Below are 27,344 nucleotides of genomic sequence, written 5' to 3'. Positions count from 1 at the left end.
TGTAAACAGGTATTGAAATGCTACCCCATGCCCCCATAATATGTAAATTACTATGAGCCAATTTTAAAATAATAAAATTCATTTCAACTGTTTTTTTCTTAAAATGTGATTTCTAGAAAATTTTGAATTACTTATGCATCTCATATTTCTATGGTGAGGTGCTATTGTAGAAGATGAGTTCTTATTTATAAGCACCCTTACATTCTTTGATGGATAATTTCAGTCCTCAGCATCCTCCCTGGAGAAGGTCCTGCCCTCAGGCACCATGGGTGAGGATGTTCACTGTGGCATTGTTTATAATACAGAAGCACTGGAGTAACCCTGACGTCCCCCAACAAAGGAATGCGTTTTACATGTTCCACCCGCAGCTTGGAATACTCTGCAGTGGTTATAAAGCGGTTATTCACCTAGGCCTCCCTGGGCTCAGGTGAATCTATTTCCAAGACATAGTAAACGAATCTCCGCCATCCTCTTCCCACAGTGGACTCAGGATGTGTGGCGGAGAATAGCTAGGAAAGAAGGCACAGATAGGTACACAGCTGTTTTAGTCAGCTTTTTCCCTGCTGTGACTAAATGACCTGACCAGCACAATTATAGAGGAGGAAAGGTTTCTTTGAGGGCTCATGGTTTCGGAGGCCTTAGTCCATAGAAGGCCGGCTCCATTCCTCAGGGTGCGAGGTGAAGCAGAACATCATGGCAGGAGAGAGTGGCGGAGGGAAGCAGCTCACATGGTGATCAGGAAGCAGAGAGAGACTCCACTATCCAGATACAAAATATATAACCCATAGCCACGTCCCAATTCCCACCTCCTCTTCAATTAACCCACCTGGGATTAATTCACTGGTTGGATTAAGGCTCTTACAACCCAATCCTTTCTCCTCTGAACTTTCCTGCATGTCTCACGTGTGAGCTTTTGGGGGGACACTGCACATCCAGACCTTAACAATAGCAAATAATCACTTCTCGGCTATCACATTTATGTTTTAAGATTTTCCTAACCTCAGCTCAGAGCACGGCCTTCCCGTGGCAATCATACACCAACTCATCTGTGCTGAGCTCCTCTATGCCCTGTCTTTCCAGCCCACCTGCGAGTAGCGCTTTTGAGTGACAACTGAAAGAGATCAAGAGCCCTGCCCAAGGTTGCCCAGCTACAACAAACCCTGGCTCCAAGTTAGGTGCTCTTTGCACAGTACTCCAGGTGGCGCAGCCTGGTGGTTAAGAGCAGTCTGCGGTCAGGCTGAGGAGGGATCCGGGTCTGGTTCCACCACTTACACGTGACTTCGGCTGCTTTTCTTATCTTTTCACCTCTGACCCGGAAGTGGCAAAAACAGCACTGCCTCCCAGCCTCGTGGTGAGTGTCACCACGAGCTCGGGCACAGGCTGCACCGTGCCTGGTGGGAAGTCCCCACTCTGTGGGTGTTCACAGCAATGTCCTTGTGCATGTGGCCATCTAGATGACAAGCAACCCAGGGCCTCCCAGGTGCCTGTGGTCACCTGCTCAACAGCCCAGAGAACCCTAGGGCAACACAACTCTCTCAAATCAGTGTCTCACCTCAGGAAGGTGCTGACCGCACAGAGGGCAACTGGGAGCAGGAGGGCGTGTTTTGGATTGTCTCAGTGACTAGTAAGGGAGGGACGCTACTGTGCAACTGTCCTGTGGTGTGTACCACAGTCCCCTACAAAGAGCTGTTCCCTCCAGAATACTGTCAACCACTTTGAATAACACTGCAACTGCTGAAGGGAAAAATAATGACGGAGCTGTTATACCTGCTTTTGTCTTTAAAGAAACTAAAGGAAGTAGGTCATTTGGTTATTTACAATTTTTCTTTTGGTACCAGGGATTGAATTTAGGGGCACTTGGCCACTGAGCCACATCCCCAGCCCTATTTTGTATTTATTTAGAGACAGGGTCTCACTGAGTTGCTAAGTGCCTCGCTTTTGCTGAGGCTGGCTTTGAACTTCGATCCTCCTGCCTCAGCCTCCCCAGTCTCTGAAATTGCAGGCATGCGCCACCACACCGGCAAATTTAATTCTAAACTTGCCCACTACCCGGCTCAACTGGAGAGCAGATACTTCCTGCCAAGGCTAAGGGGAATTAGGAGGCAGTACCCAGACTCTGCCCTGCAAAGTGGAGGGTGGATCCTGCAGGGGTGGACAGCTCCCCTGGTGTGAGGAGGGGTGAGTTCTACAACTGCGTTTCCAAGGTCGCTTGAGATGCACGGACTCTCTCTTTGCTCTAACCGGGTTCCTGTTCCTTGTTTCATAGCATAAAAATCAACGCCTTCTCGTTTCCAAACACTTCACTAGCCTTCGTGCCTGGGGTGGGAATCAAAGTCCTGACCAACCACGGCACAACCAACATCAGCACAGATTGGGAAATCAGGTCTCCACTTTTGTAAGTATTTTACTGAACATCCACTGCTGATCTGGGGCAAAATGGATCGAAAATAGGAAAATGTAAAACTTCGCCACGATTTTCTAGGTGAGGATTCCATCTCTCGGTAGTAACAATCTTTCTCCAGGTGAGACCTAAATCAGCAAATGTCTGCTTGCAGGGTGTGTGTGTGTGTGTGTGTGTGTGTGTGTGTGTGTGAAATGCATCCTTCCCTTAAAAGCAGAGCAGCTGATGAAATGTCACGTGTAAGACTTGCTAAGAAGGGAGGCCTCTTAGCGTCAGAGTAACAAATGTGCCCCTCATCTTAGCCCCACTAGCAAATCACGGCATGATCTTAAACCAGTCCCAGGGGGCACTTTCCCCATCTGCAGGGGCAACAATGGCAAAGGAAGCTTCTGAGCTCCTGAGGAGGTTGGAGGATGGGAGGTAGCTTGAGCCCCACTCTCCGCCAACCAAAAGGCCTTTGCACCCTCATAGAAAAGGAAGGGGTCAAATTCAAATGCCCTGGTTGGTGCCCCAGAATGGCACATTCATTCATTCTCTAGGTTATTCTACAAGCATTTATTGAGTGCCCCTGTATACCAGTTTCCCCCATCTGAAGAACTCCAGTCTTCTAGAATGTGCAGAAATGGCATCGTAGACAACACGTTCTGAGGAGCAGGGTCCCTCCCAGGACTGGCCCAGACTTGGGTAACCTTATATTTTTTCTTGGAGCAGCCAAGACTCAGGAGGAGCTGATCTGTTTCTCTCTGAAATCTACTTTACTGGTATCATTATCCTGACCCAGAATGACTTTGGCCACCCAGCTCTGAAGCTCCAGGACTGCTTTGCCCAAGCCAGCCATGCCCATGTCTCATTTTCTGGAGATCTCAGGTGAGTGAGGACATGGCAGTGGGGCGTGGCTAATCCGGGGCTGGGTTCTCAGCCCTGGGGGAGTTTACCACTGACAGATGGTGGTCCCCAGGTAAGCTCTTCTTTCTTTTTTTCCCCCTAGTGTCCTGTATAACTCCTTTGCTGAACCCATGGAGAAACCCATTTTAAAGAATTTAAATGGAATGGTAAGTCTTCAGAGATTTGACAACTGCTGGAAAGCACCATTGGCCGCAGGTCTACCATCCTTAATTCTTAATCAGTAAGCCTTCATTGAGCACCTACTGTATGCAAGGCACTTGGACACACATTGTCCTTTGCAACTCAATAACAGTTTCTCAAGTCCCTCCTCTGTACCAGCCACGTGGTAGGTGTTAGGGATGCAGAGAGGAGTGAAATAACTCCCCTCTGGAGTTTCTCACCCTACAAGGGGCAAACAGTCAATAGAAAGTGATTTATTATGTACCTATTGCATGCCCCACGCTGGACGAGGGTCTATTGGGAATGCAAGAGAGTGTAAACGTGTCTATTTAGGAAAACCAAACTTAGACTTGTGAAGCAACAGTTGTATGAGGACTTGATTTTAGGACATAATTACATGACGATCAGATCGAATCTAAGGGGTTTCGAGAAATGGAAAAATTAAAGAACTAGAGGATGCAAGACTTGAACTGAGCTTTGCATATAGGTAGGATTTGGATAGGTAAGGAATGGGGGAGAAGAAAAGGTCTTTCCAAAATATAGAATAAGAATAAATTAAAGCAGAATGTCAGGATGCCTCCTCAAGCTATGAGAATCCTTATTCTGGAAGTTGGTGCTTGAGGAAGGGAAGGATAGAATTGGCTGTGTGCTCTTTCCAATCAGCATACCCTCTCTGAACCATGTTCTCATATTTTGGGAGAGACAGAGACAGAGATGAGGAGGACTGGAGGAGAAGGACGAGGATGGTGGGATCTGGCTCCCTCATGTCCCCTGTACTCAGTCAGGAGATCAACCCTCCAAAACACCAAGTAGTGCACCCCCAGAGGCTGCAGAGCTGGTCAGAGGACTCTGAGTTTCAGGGTCTTCTCCATCCCTACCTGGCAGGTGCTGAGTGCCCGTGAATGTGCACACCAAAGACGGGCTGGGGAATAGGATGTCGCCTCCAAGGTGACCTTTCCCCTGTTAAAAACAGGCTATGGTTATTTAGCCTCTGACAGGAGGTTGATGAATGAATTACGTCACATCAGTTAAGCTTCCCGGAGTTACGGCTTGGAGACAATAGGCCTGTCCATCTGGTTCTCGCTGTGCCACTGGAGAAAGAGGATGTGCAGACCCCAGCTGTCTAACTGTGTAGAGCCAGACTTCAAACACTGGCTGCAGGACCCTCTGTGCATTGCCTCTCCCGTCTGTAAAAACGGGGAAAGGGGTGTGGACAATAAAATGGAACTAAGGCCACAATTGCTGACATTTACCGAATGCTTACTCCATACTGGGCAATTTTATGTAGATTACTTCCATTTCTACTCTTAAATTGATGAGGTGGATGTAATTATTGCCCCCAGGTGGCAGATGAGGAAACTGAGGTCAGAGAGTAGAAACAATTTCCCAAGTGATTCAACTGCGGGTGCAAGGCTCCCTCCCTGAAGTTTCCAGACAGTCCCATTCAAAAAGGGAGAAAAAAAGACTTTTCTAAACAGGTCCTGATCCCATGGGCTCTCCAACTTGCCCAGGGAAAAGTGGCTCCAGCTGTCCAGACAGGGCATGGAGCTGCGACGGAGGTGAAGGGAGGAGGGTGTCACCCCGCAGTGAGGAAAGACAGTCTCTCCAGCAGCAGGTTCACCAGGTGTGACAGCAAGAGCGTGGACTGGGGCACATGCCCTCACATGCCACAGGAGAAAAGCCACAGGCTGGCTCTTTTACGACTAAGTGGGTGAGGTCCCAGTTGCTATGGAGTTTAGCCAGCACTCAGTGACATGCTGCCCATATATACAAGACTCAAAGTCCAGGGGTGTCAACCAACTTATGGGAAAGTCATCCTGACCAAAGGGATAAGGTCTCCTAACCAGAAGGCTCGGTTTCAACCTGCTAACATTTTTTTTCTAATTTCTTTGGTGGCCAGCTCTGTCCCATTATCACAAATGAAGTGGAAGCACTGAATGTCAACCTCAGCACGCTGGAGGGTGAGTCCCAGAACCGGGTCTCCTGGGTGGTTCTCTTCCCCCTTCAAAGGCTGCTGCTCCGTCGATTTGCTTTTCAAGGCTGCAGAGCACCCACTCCGCTGTGTTCCTTCCAGCCTACAAATTCAAGTCAGGTGGCAGGCAGGACACTCCCTCTGTGCAGAGCCTGTCCTCCGGGGCTACTGACCAGCTTCCCCATGCAGGAGGAGGTCGCTCCCGGGAAGAAGGCAGTTCGAGGAGTTAAACCCTTACAAGCTCTAATTCCAGCTTTGGCACTAAATCCATCCTCTCCAAAGTGAGAGCTGTGACCCTTGACCAGGTTATGCCCTGTTCCAACCCCTTCAGTGGCTGCCTTCAGCATGGAGTCCACACATCCCCACCTGAACTAACGGCTAGCCAGACTCTGCTCTACTGACCTGTCTCTACTTCATCTTGCACCTTTCTCTGCTCCGGCCCCCAACTGCTTCCACTGCCCTCTCCCTCCCTGCCCTGGCTTATGCCTGTCCACCCTGCCTGAAAGAGCTTCCTCCCCTCCATCCGTTTATTCCTTTAATAGATATTTCTGTGCCAGCAGCCTGTTGATCCCTGCAGATCACAAGCCTTTCCACTCTCTGTCCTTCAACCTGTTCACTCTAAGATTCAGCTCAGGCATGGCCTCTCCCAAGAAATCTTACTTGACAGCCCACACGAAGGGACACTTCCTCTACATTTGTACAGCACTTTCTATGTATCTCTTCCTGGGCCTTCCATCCATTCATCCATCCGTGGTGTAGGAAATCGGCTGGGTGCTCACTGATCTTGGTGCTGGGGATGCAGCAGTAAACCTACGTGACAGAAATCCACACCTTCATGGGACTAGAGGGAGGAGGCAGACAGAAAGCAAGATAAGCAAGTAAAGTCTGTGTTATGGCAGTGATAAGTAGTAAGAAGAATAGCAAAGCATGGGAGGAGCTGGGGAAGGGTTTCCATTTCAGAGAGGGTGGCCAGGAAGCACTGCCGAGCAGGTGTCATTACAGGAAGAACCTGAAGGTCGTAGGGAGTGAGCAACCCCCAGAGCTGGGTTGTCTTTACCCTGATTCTCCTGATATAAAAGAATAACAGATTTTATGATTAGAAACCATGGAAGCTTATTCATCTCACAGCTCTGAAGATTAGACCGTCCAAGATAGAGGAGCTGCCTGTGGGGAGGCCTCCAAGTGGAATCAGGACATGGCGGAAGGGCAAGAGAGTGTACTGAGACAGAGGGAGGAAGTCTAGCAGAATTTGCAACTAACTCACTCCTCAGATAAGGGCACTCTCCATTCATGAGGCAGAGCCCCAGGGCCCAGGGACATCTTAAAGGCTTCACATTACAATGAAAATGATCTCAACCTATGTTTGGAGGACCATTTAGACCACAGCATGCATGAAGAACATTCCAGGTAGAGGAAATCACAGGCTCAAAGCCTGAAGCAGGGTTTCCTCCAAGGGTGCAGAGGCCATACTAGGAGCAGAGGGAGTGTGGGGGGAGGAGCAAGCGATGAGGTCAGAGATGGGAAAAGGGATCATTCCATTTTCAGGACTCTGGGGACACTGCAAAGCCTGCCTCAGTCTGAGATGAGGTTCTGGAGAGTTCTGAGCAAGGCCTGTATGACCTGACTTACATTTTGGAGAGACCATTCTGGCTTCTGTGCTAATAGACAGGGAGGAGAGAGGGACAAGGGTGGAATTAGACTGTGCAACCCTGACCCGGTATCAGGGCAGCGAGCCCAGGGTGGGCGGCAAAGGTGGCCAGCTTCTGATATGCCTTGAAGGTACACGTTGGCATTTGCCAACAGATCAAATGTGGGTCATGAGAAGAGCCAAGCGTCACTTTGGATTTTCAGCCTAAGCAACTGAAAACTGAAAGAATGAAATTAGCCTTTACTCAGAAGAGGAAGAATGTCAGAACAGGTGTGTCGTGGGACCCTCCGCTCGGTTTTAGATCCTCTCCTACTAGGCTGCATCATAACCTCCTGGTTTTATGTCTGTCTCCTCCCCCAGACTGTGAGCAGGAATTTTGACTCACCGTCAGGACCCCAGTACCAGGCACAGCAGCTAGCCCCTTCCAGGTTAAGAGACACTGAATTGGTGAGGGATAAAGGAAATGGGTAAGGGGGCTGAGGGATGACGACTGAACGTAGATGGAGGGAAGAATATGAAAGGAGTGCAGCGTAGGCGAGAAGGCGGAATGAAGGAGGCACTAGTGTTGGATTCCCACGTCCCAGCTCGCCTACCGCGGAGCCTCGCTCCTCCTGTAAAAGGACGCCTGTCCTGCTTCATCACCAAGTGGCGGTGGGATCCATTCAGACTGGGCGCTTGGACACATTTCTAATATGATAACGATATGGGATAATATCGTGCCCCTATGGTAGCAAGTTGCTTCATCTCTTCTTGCTTGGAAGAAACCCAGCACTATACACAAGTCGGGCAGATGTGAGGCTCAAGTACCTTCCCCTGGAACCGAGAGCAAGTCTTCACACCACAGAACATAGTGGTCGGAAAGCAGCTCTCCCGAGCCGAGGCTGCCTCATCACACCTACTCTTGTCTCTCACTCTCTGATCTTTCTGCCCAGGAACTTCACCCACCTCTATCCCCTGATTCCTCTGCCTTCTGCTTTATTTTGAAAATCCTAATACAAGTAATTAATTAAATGAATAGCATTGTGCACAAGAACTCCCTGGGCCTCTCTAACTTAGTGGATTTTCTTCTGTCTCACCATATCACTTCTTTGAATATTTTTCTAATGGCAATAGTCATGCATGTTTATTATTTTTAAAAAACGAAGTTCTAGCTATGTAGAAATCTATAACATTGAACTTGAAAGTCTCTCGATCCAATATATATGGCTTGATATTGGTAAGGGTCTTTGTGCTAATTTCCTTTTAAAAATGCAACTCTTTGGCTTCATTCTGTGTGTTCATGTACATGTGGTGGAAATTATCTAAACAGGTATGCACCAAAATTTTACTGATGCTTTTACTAGGGTAAAATGATTAAGAAAAGTTTTTCCTTTCCTCTTTTGACTCATTTACTTTTCCTGAATTTTCAAAAGTAAGTATGTATTCAATAAGTATTACTATTTAAAAAGGGGGAACTGTTATTTTAAATAGAAAATTAAACATATTGTCTTTCTAGACATTATCATATGTTATAGTATGTTTTAGTGAATATAAATTTTCTTTTTTTTTTTTTTTGGTCATTTAGTTTTAACCAAGATCGACAACTATACTCTACTGGATTATTCCCTGGTTGGTCCTCCAGAAATCACTGAGCATTACCTTAACCTGAATCTGAGGGTAATTTATGATTCTCAGAATCTTCATCTGCTATCAACAGCCAATACTTGGAGAATAAAGAGTCTATGCAGAAGGAAATATACATACATGCTCTTCAAATAATTTTATTTTCTTTCTAGCAACTCCCTCATGTTTGGGCCTTTTTAAAAGACCCTTGAACCCTTTCTTGATGGACTAATAATTGTTTGCAGACAACATATATCTGACTTCTTTGTGAGAAGTATCAGGATGTCTTTGCCTCTGGGATTAGGTTTGAGGCTAAGAGCCTGCAAATAGTCTAGCCAGCATTTATTAGAACTTCATACATGAGTAGGTTGTACATGTCAGTACTTCTGTTCCTGACTGAGACTGGTGAGTTTAACTGAGGGCTGCTGGCTTCTGTCAAGACCATAAGTGCATGGAATGGCAGTTGCTGAGCCTGGAAAAATGCTCACTGTGCTCGTGTTAATATCATTGTCTTTTAAAATGCATATTGGCTTGTATTTCACTCAGAGTCTTTCAGATCAGCTGAACGTTGTTCAAGGCAGCACTTTGTACTAATCCCTGATGGCTAATGAGAGTAGCACTGGGAAGGTCTTGAAAGTGCTTCGACCATTTGCAGTCCTAGGCTCTTCCGAGTGTCTTTACAACTCCCCAGTAGTCAGTAGTCACAGATTTTGAAGGTCAAGGGTCTGACACCCCTAAGGGCACCTCAGGAACTGTTCAGAGGTGGCCCCTACAGCTGACTGTCCCTCCTTCCTTTATCTGAGACAGGACCAGCCAGGAGCTTGTGCTGTATGCCCCAGGGTGGACAGACACATCCAAAGGCCCACGAGATTCATCCAAGCTTTGAAATAGTCACTGGCCCAGGAGTCGGGAGGCCTTGCAATTTCTCATCCCTACCGACTTTCTAGAATTTTCCTTATTTGGACTTGACAGGGCCCCCCTCCCTAGTCATGCACAGTTGAGTTTTCCTTTGGTAACTGGGCTTTGCTTTCCCACAGGGCGTATTCTACCCTCTGGAAAACCTGGCCGACCCCCCCTTCTCGCCAGTTCCTTTTGTGCTTCCGGAACGCAGCGACTCTATGATCTACATTGGAATCTCCGAGTATTTCTTTAAATCTGCTTCCTTTGCTCATTTCGTAGCTGGGGCCTTCGGTGTCACCCTCTCTACCAAGGAGGTGAGCAGAGTTTACAGACGGTGACAACTGGCACCAGGAGTCAGTCCTTTTCTAAGCATCCCATTCTGGGATTTCCGGGTCATAGTTTTGATTTCTGGGCCTTGTTAGGCTACAGCTCCTAGCAGGACCACAAGTAAAGGAATGTGGAATGCCAGTCGTTATTAGTTGGGGTGCTGTTGGGTTTCGGGACCCACATTTGCTTTTACGTGGTATCTGGCCACTGTTCTAGACTGATTTAACTAATGCTAAGACCTCCTCCACCACATATTGCCTATGACCCTTGGTCATTTCAACTCACTTCACGTCCACGTGCCAGAGTTTCCTCATTAGGGAAAGAGTTCCACACCCGCAGACTCGTGGTGGACACTAAAGTTTAAGTACAGGTAGAACACTAGACCAATGCCCAGCACAGAGTATGCGCTTTGTGACTCTGGGTCGTGGCCATCATCACGACTCTGCGCTGGGCCAGCAGAAGCCCTCCTCCTGGACATAAGCACGTGTGCCTCCCTTTCGTGAGAACACGTCCTCCAGCCAGTCAATCAAAACCTTTTCCTGAGCATCCCTTTTAGATCTTCTCCTTCTCCGTGCCTTAGTTACATGGGTAGTTCTAAGTCTTATGTTCAAAATGTTAAGTGTGGCAGCACCAGCTACTTATGCACCAAAAGTTAGACACTTCTACCTTCGGACTTGAAGGCTGCTCATCTGTGAAGGTAAATGACATAAGCATCCCGCTCAGTCATCTCTGGAAATAGCAACACAAGCCTTGTTGTTAACGCCTGTGGAACATCCACACGCATGTGCCCCCACACGGTACACACAGTGTGTAGCTTACTGACCTTGGGCGAGTTACTTTACTTTTCTGGGCCTCAGATTCCCAGGGGTTGGACTATAAAGCAATAGGTCACCCTAAACATTTTATCTTCATAATTCATAAAATTATAGGGGACATGACGTTTGCCCTGAAAAGACATCTGGGTAAAAAACTTTACAGTGACGTGGTGGTGCTTCTATTTCAGATTTCCAAGCATTTCATTCAGAACTCTCAAGGTCTTGGCAACGTGCTTTCCCAGGTGAGTGTTCTGGGTCGGACCCCCGCGTGGTTTGCTTGTTTTGATTTTAATTCCTTCCCAGAGGCTCCTCGTGGAGTCCTTATATTTTCTTTTGATCCCAGCATGCCATCTTTCTTTTCTTAAGAGTTTTTTTTTTTTTTCTCTTAACCAAATATCCATATATTTACTAAACAGTACCTGGCAAAGTAGAATTAAAGTACAGGTTAAAATCCCCATCAAAGGCATGTGAGTTCATGAAATAATTTGTTCCTGCCACAGGATTCCGCCGCACCTGAAATAGTTTTATTTATTAACTTGAATGAAGAATTCAGTCCTTAAGTGAAAGGTCACACTTGTGACCTTAGTGAAGCAACTATGAACAGCATACCTTTATGGTGGACTAGGTGTGGGACACAAGGGACCTACAGGCTCAGGTCTGCCTGCAAGGATGATAAGATTTTAGAGAAAGAAGCTCTCGTCGAACAGACCTAGGCTCAAATCTCAGTTCCACAACGTTTTCTCTTGAACCTTGAGAAATCCCCTAACCCCTCCCCAACTCACTTTCTCCATTATGAATCAGGGGTACCAAGTGAACCTGCCTCGGGGGTTTTTTGAAGATGTGAGGAGACAATACATAAAGCCCCTGGCACGGTAGCTGGCACCCTGGATGTATGATAAACGTCAGCTGTTATTTCTGTTGGGTTTTTGCCTGTTACTTTTATTACTATGAAAGAACTTCCTCTATTCTAATCTCATGATGTAAGATGGAATTACCCCAGACCACCCCACAATCATGGCTTCCCTGTATCAATCCGGTCTCTGTTTCTTTGCCTGAACGGAGCAGATTGCAGAGATCTACATCTTGTCCCAGCCCTTCATGCTGCAGATCATGGCCACGGAGCCTCCCACGGTCAACTTGCAGCTGGGCAACTTCACCCTGGACATCCCTGCCTCCATCATGATGCTCACCCAACCCGAGAACTCAACGGTCCAGTCCATTGTCTCCATGGACTTCGTAAGTCTGGGGGGCCAGAAGGGCAGCCTGTGGGTGCTAGTCCCCTTGGGAACATTGACCAGCAGCTTCTCAGTGTTTGGAGGAAAGGGAGCGAAGCATCGATTAAGAGTGAGGATAAAGTTGAGAGTGGGGGTGATACTAGACCAGGCCCGGTTGCCCACTGCACAGTATGCCAATCACTGAAATGAGGAGTTTGGGAACGGAGAGTTTATTCATGAGCCCACCATATGGAGAGGTGGAGAGCAGGTCACAGATGCATCTCCCCAAGGACAGGGTTTGGGGATACTTATGGCTGAGCCGTGGGGAAAGGTGATTGGCTCGAACTTCATGGACCTTCATCATCAGGACCTACATATCGGAGGTATTATCTGTAGTCGACTAAAAGCAAGTAACTAAGAACAGGTGAGGTCTAGAGGACTTGTTCCGCAACTAAGAGCAGGTGTTCTGTTTGGGGTTTCCCTCAGTTTCAGGGGAGGGGTGTGGAGGGACGGGAGACCAGGACTCTCTCCCCGATTCAATGTCAAGTCTCTCTCCGATCTCTACTTTCTGTGTGCCCTTCCCACTACCTCAGTTACATGGACAGCCGGATTTCCTTTTTCCTCAAAATAAAGCCATCAAGGTGGAACTCAAGTTCACTTGATCAGATGAAGTCCAAGCGCAGTCCAATGGAAGGGAAGCAATACAATGAAGCTAAGCAAAATCACACAGGCATACATAGAGAAGGGAGATTAGGAGAAAAGAAAAAAATAATTTAAAGGAGAGCCTCAAGTGATGAATCTTTATAGATAGTTTCCCTAGCTGAAAGACAGGATTTTCAGAGCTATTTTTTGCCAGCTTCTTTTGATGCAAAGTTTGGTTTATGGTGTTTCCACTATTGGAAACTTCAAGTGTGGCCCCAACAGCAGATTCACTAAGATTTGTCATCTTAGTGACAAATACTTTTGTTGTTTACAGGTTGCTAGTACCAGTGTGGGCCTGGCTATTTTGGGACAAAGACTGATCTGCTCATTGTCTCTGAAAAGGTAAGATCAGTTGATTTAACATTTGGAAACCTTGGGAACAAGTGCATTGAGAGAACAGGTAAAGTTAATCCCATGTGATCAAATTCTTCAGATCATTTCAGGGTATGCACTTCACTAAAATTGCAGCATGAAGTTTTCCTTTTTGTTTTTTTCTTCTCATTAGAATACTACTAAGATAAAAGAGGGAACAAAATAATTGTAAGAAAATTTTGTAATCTAAGTGCCCATTCTATGATACAGCAATGTGAACAAGTTCCCCTTCATCAAATTCAGAGAGCACAATCTTAGGAAAGGGCATAAATGCTGCAGGTTAAGGAGTCAAGTTTCAAGTTGTTTCTTGGTTCTATGACCATGATTGGGTCTGTTAACCTCTTTGAGCCTCAGTTTCCTTATCTCTAAAGTCATGAAGTTGGACTGGATTGTGTCCAAGGTGTCTTCAGACTCCGACGATGTGGTTCCATTACTAGACACAGAGGTTATTGAACAGGACCTTGACCCATGACCCTGCTGGTTCTCAAAGGCAGGCATTGCAGTGTGGAGGGACTCAAGCAGGACATACATGGAGGTCATTGAACCCCAATTGTCATTTGGAAGAACTATCTTAGAAGTGCATTTTCTTTGATGCAATCAACCTGATAGTCGAAGTCATGATTGAGACTACACAGAAAGTTCAGCTGTCCCAGACCAAGTCATGGAAGGAAGAATAGGAAACAATAAAACACACTAAAAGCAGAGTCAGAAAAGAAACCAACAGGGGGAAGGCAGTGGAGCACATTAACAGTTAGAAAGACTGCTGTAGAAACAGGGAAAGTGTTTCAGTAAGCTAATGTTAAATGGAAAAACAGAACACAAAACTGCAGAAGCACCAGAGTTAGTGTAAAAAACTTTGCATCTGACAAAGGAAGTGAATCCCTCAAATGAAAAGAATTGTGTTAGGATGTGGAATCATGAGATGGGGGCATAAAAATATTCTTTGTAATTATATTGTTTTTCCAATAAAAAGAATTAAAAATTTTAAAATAGGGTTTCCAAAGAGAAAAAAAAATCCAAGTGGCTTTACTCAAATTTACCGACCCCCCAAACAGAGCTGACTTCCACATGAGGCTCAAAAGGCATAGACCCTGGAGCCCTCCGTACTTTAGGAACCCAAGAAGATGTTTTCACATATTTAAAATAAGAACTTAAAAAGAAAACAACCCAAACTGGATGATACTTATTTTCTTCCAATACGGTTGTAAAATAGAGTTTTAAAAAATATAATTTAGGAGTCAAGTGATTTAATCCCAGTGACTGGGGAGGCTGAGGCAGGAGCATCACAAGTTTGAGGCCAGCCTCAACAACTGAGTGAGACCCCGTCTCAAATCCAGATAAAGGAGTCTGGGGATGTAGCTCAGAGGTAGAGAGCACTTGCCTAGAATTCGAGAGGCCCTGAGTTGAATCCTCACCACCTAAAAAAAAAAAAAAAGGAAGGAGGGAAGTGCCTCCAGCCCGGAAGTCACAGGTGGACCTGTTCCTGAGGATTCAGGCTGTGAAACCCAGAGCCAGGACAGGTGATCCTTGATTGAAGAATCCTTAATCCAAGGATCCTTGATCCTTGATCTACTAGGTGAGAGGATGTGAACCAGAGGGCAGGAGGATGGAGGGAACGGTCAGAGGGTAAGGAGCTGGGGCACCCTGGGCAGCCACCGGAGGAAGGGAGGGCTGGTACTGTTGGACCGGACTGTGAGTCAGAGAGGCCTCATTGGAAGACAGAGGAAAGAGGCATCAGGAAGAGAGGCCGGGACCTGACGACGGGAGCACGAAGGGCGGGTGCTAACTGAGCCCAAGCACCTGGAGAAGACGGAAACCGCCCAAGCCGCCCCGCGCACGGGTGGTTCCTTCAGGGCTTGGGCCAGGCGGGGAGCACCTTGGAGCGGAGCAGTGGGCAGCGCCTCACAAGCCTTTTTGAAGTCACGGAGACCAGGCTGAGCCAGCCTCGGCCTCTGGCAGTAAGAGCGGTCGCTGGGCCACCCACACGCCTCCCCAGCAGGCTCCTCCACTCCCGGGCTTCACCAGCGCTGCCTGTCAGGACGAGCTGGTTTGGCCCTGGGTGATGTCAGAGAGACGCAGCAGGAAAGGAGTAACACGGGTGGGGATCTGTGGTTCAGAAAACCAAGAGAGGGAGGAAGGAGCACGGGATCTCCAAATAGGTTTCCAGCACCACCTTCTGCCAACCGCTGCCTCATTGTGTCCCTCTGGGGTCACTCAGGGCTGCTGCACAGACATCTGATGCAAAAATCAGACAAACCCTGTGTGACAGGTTTAGACAGGTAGAAAGATCATGAACTTTGGAGTCAGTCTGGCTGCGTTCAGATTCCAGCCCTGCCGTGTGTTAGCTGTGTGGTCTCAGGGAATCTACTCCCCTCTCTGGGTCTCCACATCCTCCTCCTCTATGAAATGATGCTCTAATAAAACCTATTTGGGGGGCTGGGAATGTAGAGTGCCTCGCTTGTGAGAGGCCCTGGGTCCAATCGCCAGGTCTGCAAAAAATTAAAATAACATTAAATCAGTAAAAGCTACTTCAGGCGGTTGTTGTAGGAATGTGAGTTAATACAACTGAAGTGCGTGTTTGGTGCTCAAGAAAGTTTGGTGACGACTATTATTTGAAATTGGAGGCCACTCTCAGCCAGGACAAGGAAGTACTTGATTATTCAAGACTATGTGAGGGCTGGGGCTTTTTGTTCTGTTTTGCAGTGCAGGGAACCAAACCCAGGGCCTTGCACATGCCAAGCAAGTGCTCTACCACTGAGCTCGAGCTACACCCGTGACCCCTACAAGGTCATTTCAAGAGTGTCCCTATTCAGAATGTACCCCGCTCCCCTGTCTCCTGCCCAGCAATGGGGGCTCTTCAGTTTGGGTCTCCTCTTTACTATCCAGCCCCATTACCATCTAGGTCCTGTGCCCTGCATGGCACCCATATGGTTTCATGGAAATCTTACAACTATGCGTCTCCAGGACCTGGCATGGCGCTCAGTAAATGATCGCAGATCAGGTGAACAGTTCTGGAGGTCAGTGCTATTATCCCCCAGTTGATGGCTCATAGAGGTCAAATGACTCAGTCAAGGTCGCAGAGTTATTAGTGGTTGAGAAGAACTTGAACCTTTCCAAACCCTTGGGAGGTTTTCTGTTTGTTTGCTTCATGGTGCTGGGATGGAACCCAGGCCTTGTGCATGCTAGGCAAGCACTGTACCCCTGCACACCCCGGGTGAGTGGTTACTTCCTACACTACCCTTCCTTTGAGATAGTGAAGAGCTAAGACTCCGAAATTAACACTTAGGCCTAGGATGTAGGAGGCAGATATCCTTGCTCAGAAGAGAAAACCCACAAACAAGGAGTTAAACAAAACTGAAACAGGTCGCATGCTTACTCTCGATATTGAGTATCGAAAGCCCAGAGAGATGGCACTGGTGTCCTGAAATGGAAAAGGCACACAGCCCTCCTCTCATTGCTGGATCAAGAGGAGGAAAGAATAAAGAAAGCAATAGCTAGGAATATGAATAACGCACTTGACCTCTTTGGGCACCTCGTGTTAAGAGCAGTCCTGGAGCCAGGCGTATCCCAATTTGGATTCTACCTCAGTCTCCTGCCAGCTGGGTGACCTTGATCAAATGACTTAACCTCTTTAAGTATCAATGTCCTCAGAGCAAAGCTGCTCACCACTGCACAGGTCGCTGGGTGGGTGACAAGATGTAAAGCACTTAGCACTTCACCCAGCACAGATCACTTAGCAGTCCCAGCGGTTCATCCTCTTTGCCCATTTAGGATCCAAGTCTGACAACAAAGGAGGGACAGACTGGTCCCAAGAGATATGACAAGTCAGGCTGGTCCTAAAAGCTGGAGGGTTGGCCCCCAAAGCCAAAAGCAGACTCTGACTGCTCTATCTGCCATGGAGTCTTTTGTTCCAAACAAGAAGCAGCTCCGGAACAGGGTGGGGCACATAGTTGACATTTAAAGGCTGATACAGAGAGACCAGCTCTCATGACACTTTCCCTGTTCAGGTCCTCATCCAGGTGACTTAATTCTCACCCTCTTAATCACATGCAAAACTCAGAACAATCAAATTTGTATAACTGTTGAACCATTTAGAACTTCAGAACATTTTTTTTAATGTTGCTATGATTGAGACTCCAAATGTTCCCAACTGCACCCCACTCCATTACCAACACACACACACACACACACACACACACACACACACACCCTGCAACCCCTCCAATCAACGTAATCAGAGAAAGCAAACACAGCTGACTACGAGCAAATGGAATCACTGCCCGACTCCATCCTGACAGTGTGGGCGGATAAACCTTCCACAGCACGAGCCACGAGAACAGAAACCCAGGAAAGAAGTTGTCCAGGCAGAATGGACTCACAGGTTCTCCTGGAACGGTACCCCGGACAGGTCCAGGGAACGCACACTTGGCACACGCCTTCCTTCTCCCTTTTCTTTATTTTACTCTAGCTTCTGCATATGAAAGAAAACATTTGATCTCTAAGTTTCTGAGTTTGGCTTATTTCACTTATCATGATATTTCCCATTTCCATCCATTTACCATAATTTCATTCTTCTTTATGGCTCAGTAGAATTATATTGTTTGTGTGTATATATATATACCATAATTTCTTAATTCATCGATTGACAGGCACCTGGGTTGATGCCATTAGTTAGCTGTTGCCTGCACTGCTTTTTATTTTCCTCTAATTGCTTCCTATGTATAGCTTCTCTCCCTCCCTCAGAATTACAGGCAGAAATTGAATTCCTCCTCTTGCGTGGCACATTACAAGGAAGCACCTGAGACCTCCTGTCCTGCCCATCTCTCTCCTTGCTGCACTCAGAGTGGTTTTTACAAAGCACAGATGTGGCCTCTCTTCCTACAAACCCTCAATGGAGTCTTTGCTCTTAAGCAAAAGATCAAAAATCCCAACACGGCCGAGTCACCCCTCCTGGTCAGCCACCATCTCTCCCCTGTGTCCTCCTGCCGCGTCCTCCTGGCAGTTCTCTGTTCCCTGCCGGGGTCTTCGCAGCCTCTGCCTGACCTCCTCCCTCTTCCTTCCCCATTTTCCTTTTGGAATCCTGCTCATCCTTCTTATTTCAGTTCAAGGGTCCGCTCCTTGGAAACCTTCCTACCTCTACCAGGCTAGATCCTGAGAATGCAGTAATTGAGGATGGACCTCCACCCTCAGGGAGTTGACAGCTGCAGAAAAGGACAGAAAGGAGAGTTCACAGGGTGTTGAGTCGTAGGATGGATTTTCCTTGTCCGCCACAGCACAGGGTTGGAGGAGGGACACTGTTAGCACTTGTGACACTTGGCCTTGCCCCTAGGCCTTCATTTTGTCCCATTTGCTATCCCGATCCAGATCATGAGTGACCTTTTGCTATGCTTCAGTTTTCACTCTCGCCCTGGTTGTCCATCCAGGCAATAAAACTTTTAAATAGGCTACATTCTCTGCGCGTGTGTGCTCACACGCATGTGCGTGCTAGCTCGGCATTCTATCACTGAACTACATCCCCAGCCCAACTTGGATGCATGTATGTCCTCAGGGTAGGTCTGTTTGAGCTGGCTTCCTCCCCAAAGCTCTGTGGGAAGAATCAGCAGGACTTTGAGTTGGCCAGAGGATGAAGTCAAAGGACTGACGTCCGGCGCCACCTAGTGGCCTGAATAGAGCCCATCTGTTTTGCAGAACCAGGAGCTGGGAGTTTGCTCTGCTCCACCAGCCCTTCTGCGGTTGGAGAGAACAGTTCCTTAGTAAGCAAACCTTCACACGTGCCTGAAGAACCAGAAATCAGACAGGGATGGCCCTTGGAGAAAGGATACTTTGGTTCACTGGAAACCACTGGCAAGCTCGTTCCTTGCAGCTGCTCCTGAGCCAGGGCTTGGGCTTGTAAGGAGAGAAATAAGAGGAAACTCTTAGGTGTGCTCCACCATTACGCAGGCTGGATTTCTGAAGTATAAGAGGCTGGCCCACATGACAGTGAGACCAGGGAGAGTCCTCACATTCCCTCAGCTATGGCCTCAAAGATGCCCTACTACTGGGTGCGGTGGCACATGCCTGTAATCCCAGCAGCTCCGGAGGCTGAGGCAGGAGGATCTCAGGTTCAAAGTCAGCCTCAACAATGGCAAGGCTCTAAGCAACTCAGTGAGACCCTGTGTCTAAACAGAATACAAAATGGGACTGGGGATGTGGCTCAGTGGTTGAGTGCCCCTGAGTTCAATCCCCAGTACACAAAAAAATTGCCCTACAGATCCTGGTCCTCACTTCCCACTGAGATCATTAAGTCTCAGAGCCAATGATATCATCTCTGTTCCTTACTGGACTTAACTGTTTGTTTTGTTTGGGTTTTTTTTGTGATTAGTTATTAATCTGAAGCTATTTCAAAACCTAATTCATGCTAACATGATACTGGCTGACAATAAGCAACAAACTCTTCTGCGAAATTCTCTTTTAAAAAAAAAAGGAAGAAAATCTATTTTTAAAAAATGTAGTCATAGATTTTTCAGAGAGGCAGCACTCCAGCTAAATCTTAATTGATTAACCAGGGCTAGGGTTGTGGCTCAGGGGTAGAGTGCTCACTTAGCATGCGCGAGGACCTGGGTTTGATCCTCAGCACCACATAAAAATAAAATAAAGGTATTGTGTCCACCTACAACTAAAACAAAATATTTTCTAAAAAGAGAGAGAAAGGGAAAAGACAATGTTCAGAAAGAGGGACCAGTACGAGCTGAGGCAGAGAGGACAAAGTAGTATAGAATGTACAAGGACATATCTCCAAGTCCCTAAGATCTTCCTCAGTCACTCTAATGTTTGAACTCCAGCCTAAAATTCTACTGCATATATTCAAATGCAGCCAACCTTAAATTTGTGTCTAACTGAATGGTGCTGAGTACATTGAACATTGGCGGTAGTGTTGCTTTTTATAGACATTTATTAAGTTTCCAGGATTTTTTTGATGAGTGTTTTGAAGTCAATACCTTTTTAACCTCAGGTCTACAGTGCCTGGTGAGTAAAAAAATTACATAGCACTAAACAATTTGGGGTTAGTAAGGATAAACTTCAAGAAAGAGAATGAAGAGATAAGGCTGAAAAGGCAGCTAGGAGCCAGGGTACAGAAAGTCTCAAGTGCTGTATTTCTGTCTTAGACTTTATCCTAAGCCATTAAAAAAATTGGATGGGGGGCTGGGGAGATAGCTCAGCAGGTAGAGTGCTTGCCTCACAAGCACAAGGCCCTGAGTTCGATCCCCAGTACCACAAAAAAAAAAAAAAAAAAAAAAAAAAAAAAAAAATTGGATGGGGAGTGTCCTCATCAGACATGCCTGAGATACCCCTCCTTCTGGGATATTGTAGAGAATGGATTGGAGTGGATCAAGACCTGAGGCAGAGAGGCCCCTCAGAAGGCTGATGCAGAAGGGAGGCGCTAGACCTGAGCAGGAGTGAGGCACAGAAAGCAAAGGGGGAAAGCAAGACGAGGTGGCATCCTTAATAGGAAGGGAGTTCTAAGAGGAACACCTAGAGATCTGAGTTCCAGTGCCAACTGGTTATTAACGCTGCCCCTCCTTGGACCTCAGTTTTCCTACCTGCAAATTGAAGTGGTCCTCCCTATTGATCACTACTTCTTCCCATTACTATTGCATAGAAAATCAAGCATGCATGTTGGGAGAGCTCCCTAGGGATTAGCCCTTAGCAAAACAGGGACAGGGACGATGTTGGCCTTGAGTTCACTTATGAACACTCCCATAAAATATCAAGCATCAGGACATGTCATCATCCACCCATACCAGGTATATTGGGGAGGGGGCATCTTGTTACTTGGACCTGTAGCAAGCACTTTCTCAGTATTTGACAAAGAATATCAAGGTCATTATGTGCTGGCCTTTGGTATTTCTGCTCATGTTAAAAATGGCTCACATTTATAGAATAATAAGCACAATTCTAAGCATTTTACATGCATTCTCTCATTAAATTTGCACAACAGCCCTATAAACTAGATATCATTCCTATTTTATAGTCGACAAAATTAAGATCCAGAGAGATTAGGGATAAGGTGGAAATGACGTTGAAACTGTGCTGACAGTCATACTGCACCTGCCTTCACATCAGGTGGCTCTTAGCTCCTGTTCCCTTACATGTTACAGTTGAGCAACTTCATAAATGGCCTGGGTAACACAGCCCTCGGGGGATCACAGAGACTGAGCATAGGTACGGTTACTGGGATTTCAATAAGGGTTCAGGAAAGTTTAAAGGTTGAGTTCACGGCCAGATGACCTGAAAACTATTTCTTACCATTGTTCTGCACTCAGTTTGCCAACTCTAAGTCCCACGCGTAAGCACAGGCATTTGGGCAGCCACCCTGGTTACTCGCTCCAGCCTTCTGCTTGTCTGTTTGCCTTCTTTTTTTTCAAGAGAGTATATTTTTATCTTTGTTTACTTATTAATTGATATGCAAAAACATGGAAATTGTACCTATGAATGGGGCATCATGTGATGCTCCAGTACACCTGCTCTGCTTCTTAAGCAGCAAAGTCCAGGGGTAGAAGATGTAATAGAATTCTATGCCTTTCCAAATTGTTTTTGTGGTTTAAAAAAAAAAAGAAAAAACTAGTGACTTTTTGAGCTAAAAAAAAAAAAAATCCCCTTTTTTGTTGTTTTGTTTCTTCGGGTTTTTAAATATCCCCTTTCTAATTTTTTCTTATTCCCTTGCAGATTCCGCCTGACTGTGCCAGAGTCCAACCGCAGTGATATCAAGGTAGGAACCTGAGCCCTCAGGGTTCCCTGGCTAGGGAAGAATGAGAACTTTATATAATGGCAGCTTGGTTGCTTTCTGTGTCTCTGAGTTCTTATATTCTCCATGACTGCAGGTGTTAACCTTGAAATTCTTTAGGCGGCTAACTCAGCTAGTGAGCCCCTGAGCTCTCTGATGTGCTTTTATTTATGAAGAAAGACTTTTTAAAGAACTCAAAAGACCGTTAAGATTATGTAATGCTAGGAAAACAGGTATTCTCAAGGACCCATTTTCTAGGTAAAATAATTGTCTAGAATTAAATCAAAGATCCAGAATCCCTAAGAGCTTCTGTGTAAATTATGGGGCCATGATTGGGATTGTTCTTTCAAACACCTTCTACCCGTCTCCTAAAATTAGATCAAGGCTGGCTGTGTAGATACCTTTTGTGGAGTGGGGAAGCCCAGACTGGGGACCACCTACTTGGGAGTGGACACCCCAAAAAACAACTTGGAAAACCCCTGCACCCAGGCTTCAAGGTTAAATCACACTAGTTCAGTTTTTCATAGAGAAGTTGCTTCATGGATTTTGGTGTTAGACTACGCCTTAGGGGAACAGTTCATAGTTCACTCTTAGCCCTACACAAATGTTGGCTCTTAATATTATTTATTTATTTACAAATAATTAGGAGCCTGGCACTGCCTAATTATTTAGAAAACAGAAAAAGCCTACCCTCATGGTACTTACATTCCAGGGCAGTGGTTAAACGAGGGTCAACTTAAGCCCTCCAGGGACACCTGGCAATGTCTGAAGACATTTTTGGTTATCACAGCCTGGGGTGGGAAGAGGGATGCTCTGGGTACAGTGGTCAGACATCCCACAATGCACAAGACAGATCCCCTACAACAAATTAACCATCCCCAAATGTCAATAGTACCACTATTTGGACCAGTTCTAGAAGGTGTGAGACTGTGCATATGTGTATGTGGGCAGAGAGAAGGTACAGACAACAAACAAATATATATTGTATATAATGAAAAACACTATAGAGAAAAATAAATCAGAATGGGCAGTGCAAGCAAGTACAGAGCTGGGGCTTAGGACGTCAGAGTTGTTGAGAGATTAGCTGAAACTATACATGGAATTCACTTAGCGCAGTGGCTGCTACGTGGCCTTAGACAAGTACTCAAGCTCTCCCAAGGCAGTGTGTGGGAGATGGGAGGAACTGAGTTAATCATTGCCATGTTCAACAGAAATAGTAATAAGATAGGGATAGATGGGGAGAGGGGGATAAGCCCAAAAGTCAGGGAATTTAGCCAGGAGGTCAAACAAGATTTTGTTTGCTTCTTTAATTTTAAAGAAGCATCCTAATTTTCAGTTTGGGGAGATTAAAATTCAGGAGGATTGGATTCATAAGCTGGAAAATAAGTCATACCTTTCATGTGAGACCCTGAGGTCTAAAATACCAGTATCGCCTTAGGTTCTGTTGGTTAGCACCCCAGAGCATAGCCTAACTAGAGTCTGTTATGCATTCGGTACATGCCACGAGAGACTATAGTCAAGAAGACATAGCTGACTTTCTCACAAATACTATCTCCTGAAACCAAAGAGGAGGCAAAATCATCCAAGTCTTCCTGAAGACCCCAATAAACTGCTCAGTATCAACATGGGGCATTTCAGGAAAAGATGGCAATTGTTTATAAGAGGCATTTTATATATTATGAACTTGTTTGATCCTGATGCCCGCCCTATGAGTTTATTAACATAGCTTACTATTATTATCTTCATTTTATAGTTGAGGAAATTGAGGCACAAAGAAGTTAATTAACTTTCCCAACAGCACATAATACATGTTAAGAGCAAGAGGGTAAGGCAGAAAGTCTGGCTTCAAAGCCACACTTGCTATGATGCAAAGAGGTTTTTATTGCTCAGCATATGGGATGCTTGAAAAGGACTCATCTAATGGATTTTTGTTCATCCTGATCCATTTATTTATTTTTATTTTTATTTTTTGGTATTGGGGATTGAACCCAGGGGTGCTTATCAAATGAGGCACATCCCCAGTCCTTTTTAGGTTTTATTTTGAGACAGGGTCTCACTAAGTTGCTCAGGGCCTCCATAAGTTGCTGAGGCTAGCTTTGAACTCATGATCCTCCTGCCTCAGCCTCCCCAGTCTCTGGGATTATAGGCATGTGCCACCACTCCTGGCTTGATCCATTTATTTTTAAAACCTAAATTTTCCCAGGAACCAACACGTTTATTAAAGATAAATTGGATGTTCTGATAATGCAACGGACTTCAGAGCATAACATAATGCAAAGGAATTTCTGTGGTTAAAGTTCCCAGTAAAGAAAGGGAAGGCTGCTAATTGAGAAATCTGTTAATTCTTGATTATCCTTCTTGGGGGATAACTAAGCTACCACCAATGTGTTTCTGTGCATTTGCTGTCACCAAGGTCCAGTGTAGACGGAAACAGATGTGTTTATCCCCAATGGGAAAAATAGTTAGGAAACCATCAAAAGAGTTTCCACAAAGAAAGTATATCCTTGTGAGAAACTCTCGTTAATGCTTTCTGTCCTGATGAGTTCTTGGAAAAGGGAATGTCCAAACCAGGCCTGGGACTTGCAAAGTGCCCTGATTTGGCAACTGATGTGGTTTCCTCTTTCTTTTCAGATCTTGAGGTTTGAGAATATTCTGTCCTCCATTCTTCACTTTGGAGTCCTCCCACTGGCCAACAGTAAGGGATTCTGGGAAATGACGTGACTCTGATAATGGTTAAACCTTGGGGATTGTTTGGGACTTTCCACTTTTAAAATGTTTTTAGGAATCCAGACCAGAGCCAGAAATTTACAGTATATATCGTCCACAATAGGGTTCCAAATGACTTATTGCAGGTCCAAGCCTCGTAAGCAACTCGTTTTATAAATTAAGCATTAGCTCTGGCTGAGCGAAGGAGATCGAAACCACTCTCTCAGTAAAGAGTCTTCCTCAGTTCAACCTGAAATGAGATGATTCTCCCTAGGAAGTATCATGTGGTTCTCATGCGAGGAACACTATTCTGGATAAACAGTTTAATGAATGACAGCCCTGGGTCTCTGTCTGCCCTGCAATTATTCACAAACTGCAGCATCTAGAGCTTGGCTGAGTTAAAATACTATTTTTTATATTAGACACCAAAATGTTCTCAGGACCCACCAATTAGGAATTTTCAAAATACAAATAGGGCAGCATTTTTTATATATTTTACATTTTCAAAATATAAAATGGACAGCATTTTTCTGATGTTCAAATGCATGTTAATTGCGGGTGCATTCTTACCAAACAAGGATGAATTAACAATTCTTCCAGAAAAATCCTAGGGACATGTCAGGAGGAATGAAGAAATAAATTATTTAAAAGCTTCTTGTTTGTCTCTTGCTAAAGAGTTTGCCAAAACATCTGTACCCATGCCTAGTTGTCTTACATCTTTCTATATTTTAGCAAAATTGCAGCAAGGATTTCCTCTGCCCAACCCACACAAGCTCTCATTCGTCAATTCAGACATCGAAGTTTTGGAGGTAAGATGTTGAATCTCCTCTAACTGATCCATTTCTTTCTGTGGTAGAGAAAGCTTTCTCCTATTTTGTTTATTTTTTGTTTTATTTTGTTATGCTCTGTCTTTTCCCAGACTGAGGAATTTTATAAACAAAACATTTAACTGCTAACATTTGCAATTACCAATGAAAAGTTTAAAAATCAGGTCAAGTTCACTTTTGCTTAGCAGCCAAATTTATTCACACCACAGTACAGGAAGATATTATTTTTTCCCCCTTTTGGCAAAATAAAGGGGGAGCTCTCTACCACTGAACTACATCCCCAGTCCTTCACTTTTTTATTTGGAACCAAGGCTGGCCTCCTACTTGCAATCCTCCTGATTCAGCCTTGAGAATCCCTGGGGTTCCAGGCCTGCACCACTATATTCAGCAAGAAGATATTCTTTGATGCATTTTATGTGATTTACTCCACAAGACAAGCTATAAGGCTGGGATTATTAATTTCATTTTACAGATGAGAAAAAAGAGATGCAGAGAGGTGAAATGGTTCAGGTAGCTGGAAAGGGATTCAGATTGGCTCTTCCAGTTCTCCCTGTCAATCACTTTCCCCTAAAGACCCTTCTCTGGGCTCCATTGAGAGTCCATTGAGAACTGTTTCCTGGGTAATCATTGTTAAGTAACTTCATACTATCTTTTCCCCCTTTTTGCATTGTTTGTTTGTTTGTTTGGGGAGGTGGGAATAAGTTTCTGAAGGAATCTTCAGTCCTCTGCATTCCCCAGTCTTCTCCCTCTCCCCCCAACCCCCGCTACTTAAGTCACATCTGATGACAATTATCCAGAACTTCTTCCTCTATCCGAGGCTCTCAGAAAGGAGGCCAGATGTTGGGAAAGGCTTGATGCCTTAGGGCCTAGTAAAGAGACCATCTTTCCCTCACCCCTCAGGCAAACCCAGACATGCCCCAAATCTGATGCTATCTTCATGGCTGCCCCTTTTCAGGGTTTCCTTTTGATTTCCACCGACCTGAAGTATGAAACTTCCTCAAAACAGCAGCCAAGTTTCCATGGTTGGGAAGATCTGAGCCTGCTAAATGGACAGTGGATGAGGAAAGCAGCCCCTTGACTGCCTGTTCACCACACCCCCTGAGGAATCGAATGGCCCTTAATCCCACAGTAACTGTAAGACTATGCACACTGGAATCTTAAAACCCTTGTGCATGACTTAGGCCGAAAGTTATCCCTGGGCAGGCTTCTGGGACCCAGAGTGAGGCCCACTGGGTTAAAGGGCTAAATACAGGGGTACGTGCTGTGTGGAGGGGCAAGGGTTTGTTTGTGAGTGTGTGCAAGCTATGTGCCTGTGTTTATAAGGTTCCAGGGACAAGAGCTACACATATATTTAAACCAAGTGGGTCAGCAACTCTTTAAGTTTGTATTTGTATTGGTTGTTATCAATTCAGATCCTCCAGCTCCTTAGAGTTTCCCCTACCTGCATGTTGGATTTTATGTTTTTTATTCACTGTTACCATCCCCTGTGTTTAATTAAAATTGTTTTCTATCAATGTCAGTAAATCATTTGAGGGATTTCCTGTTCTGAATTTATTTTAATAACATGTCAAAGTAAAGGAAAGAATTTAGTATAACAAAAACTGAGGCTATGCAGATGTCAAGGCTTGGTTTAAAAAGAGTTTCTTTCCTTTTAACACTTTCTGGTGAGAGGTTAACTATAGGACACTCTGGAAATTATAGCATTTGTTTAAGTTTGGGGGTGTTTTGCTTCATGCTTCAATAAGATGGCAGCACAAAGAACTGAACCAAGACAATTCACAGTCGATAATGATATTGTGAGAGCATCGAATCAGTAGTGCAAAACTGGGGCAGAGGAGGAGTAGAGGGGAGCCAAGTGTGAATAATGTACAAAGTGAACAGAAACCACAAGCTGCTTTACCAGCACTTGTAGTGGGTAGGGAGCAACGATGGAAGAAAGTCACTTACAGGGTGCTTACCAAGCCCTGTGCTGGTTCCTTTTTTGAGTATCACCTAATTTAATCTTCAAAACCTCTCTGTGAGGAATTGT

The 27,344-nt window shown here is 45.5% G+C and overlaps 1 protein-coding gene across 1 annotated transcript in view; it reads left to right on the top strand.

The window, feature by feature from the left end:
• The window catches only part of Bpifc (BPI fold containing family C), a 39,598-nt gene extending 12,769 nt beyond the window's left edge, over positions 1-26,829 (top strand). The window contains exons 4-16 of the mRNA XM_047551006.1: positions 2,267-2,395; positions 3,113-3,268; positions 3,390-3,453; positions 5,367-5,427; positions 8,651-8,742; positions 9,726-9,902; positions 10,919-10,972; positions 11,796-11,966; positions 12,921-12,988; positions 21,725-21,767; positions 24,414-24,477; positions 25,221-25,297; positions 26,271-26,829. Coding sequence (XP_047406962.1) covers positions 2,267-2,395; positions 3,113-3,268; positions 3,390-3,453; positions 5,367-5,427; positions 8,651-8,742; positions 9,726-9,902; positions 10,919-10,972; positions 11,796-11,966; positions 12,921-12,988; positions 21,725-21,767; positions 24,414-24,477; positions 25,221-25,297; positions 26,271-26,393 — 1,279 coding nt within the window. The 3' untranslated portion in view covers positions 26,394-26,829. The remainder of the gene's footprint in view (positions 1-2,266; positions 2,396-3,112; positions 3,269-3,389; positions 3,454-5,366; positions 5,428-8,650; positions 8,743-9,725; positions 9,903-10,918; positions 10,973-11,795; positions 11,967-12,920; positions 12,989-21,724; positions 21,768-24,413; positions 24,478-25,220; positions 25,298-26,270) is intronic.
• The last annotated feature ends 515 nt before the right edge of the window (positions 26,830-27,344 follow it).

Source organism: Sciurus carolinensis, chromosome 4 (genome assembly GCF_902686445.1).
Source record: "Sciurus carolinensis chromosome 4, mSciCar1.2, whole genome shotgun sequence".
Classification (NCBI taxonomy): domain Eukaryota; kingdom Metazoa; phylum Chordata; class Mammalia; order Rodentia; family Sciuridae; genus Sciurus; species Sciurus carolinensis.
The sequence above is the reverse complement of the archived record's forward strand: the minus strand, read 5'-3'. Positions and strand labels throughout refer to the sequence as shown.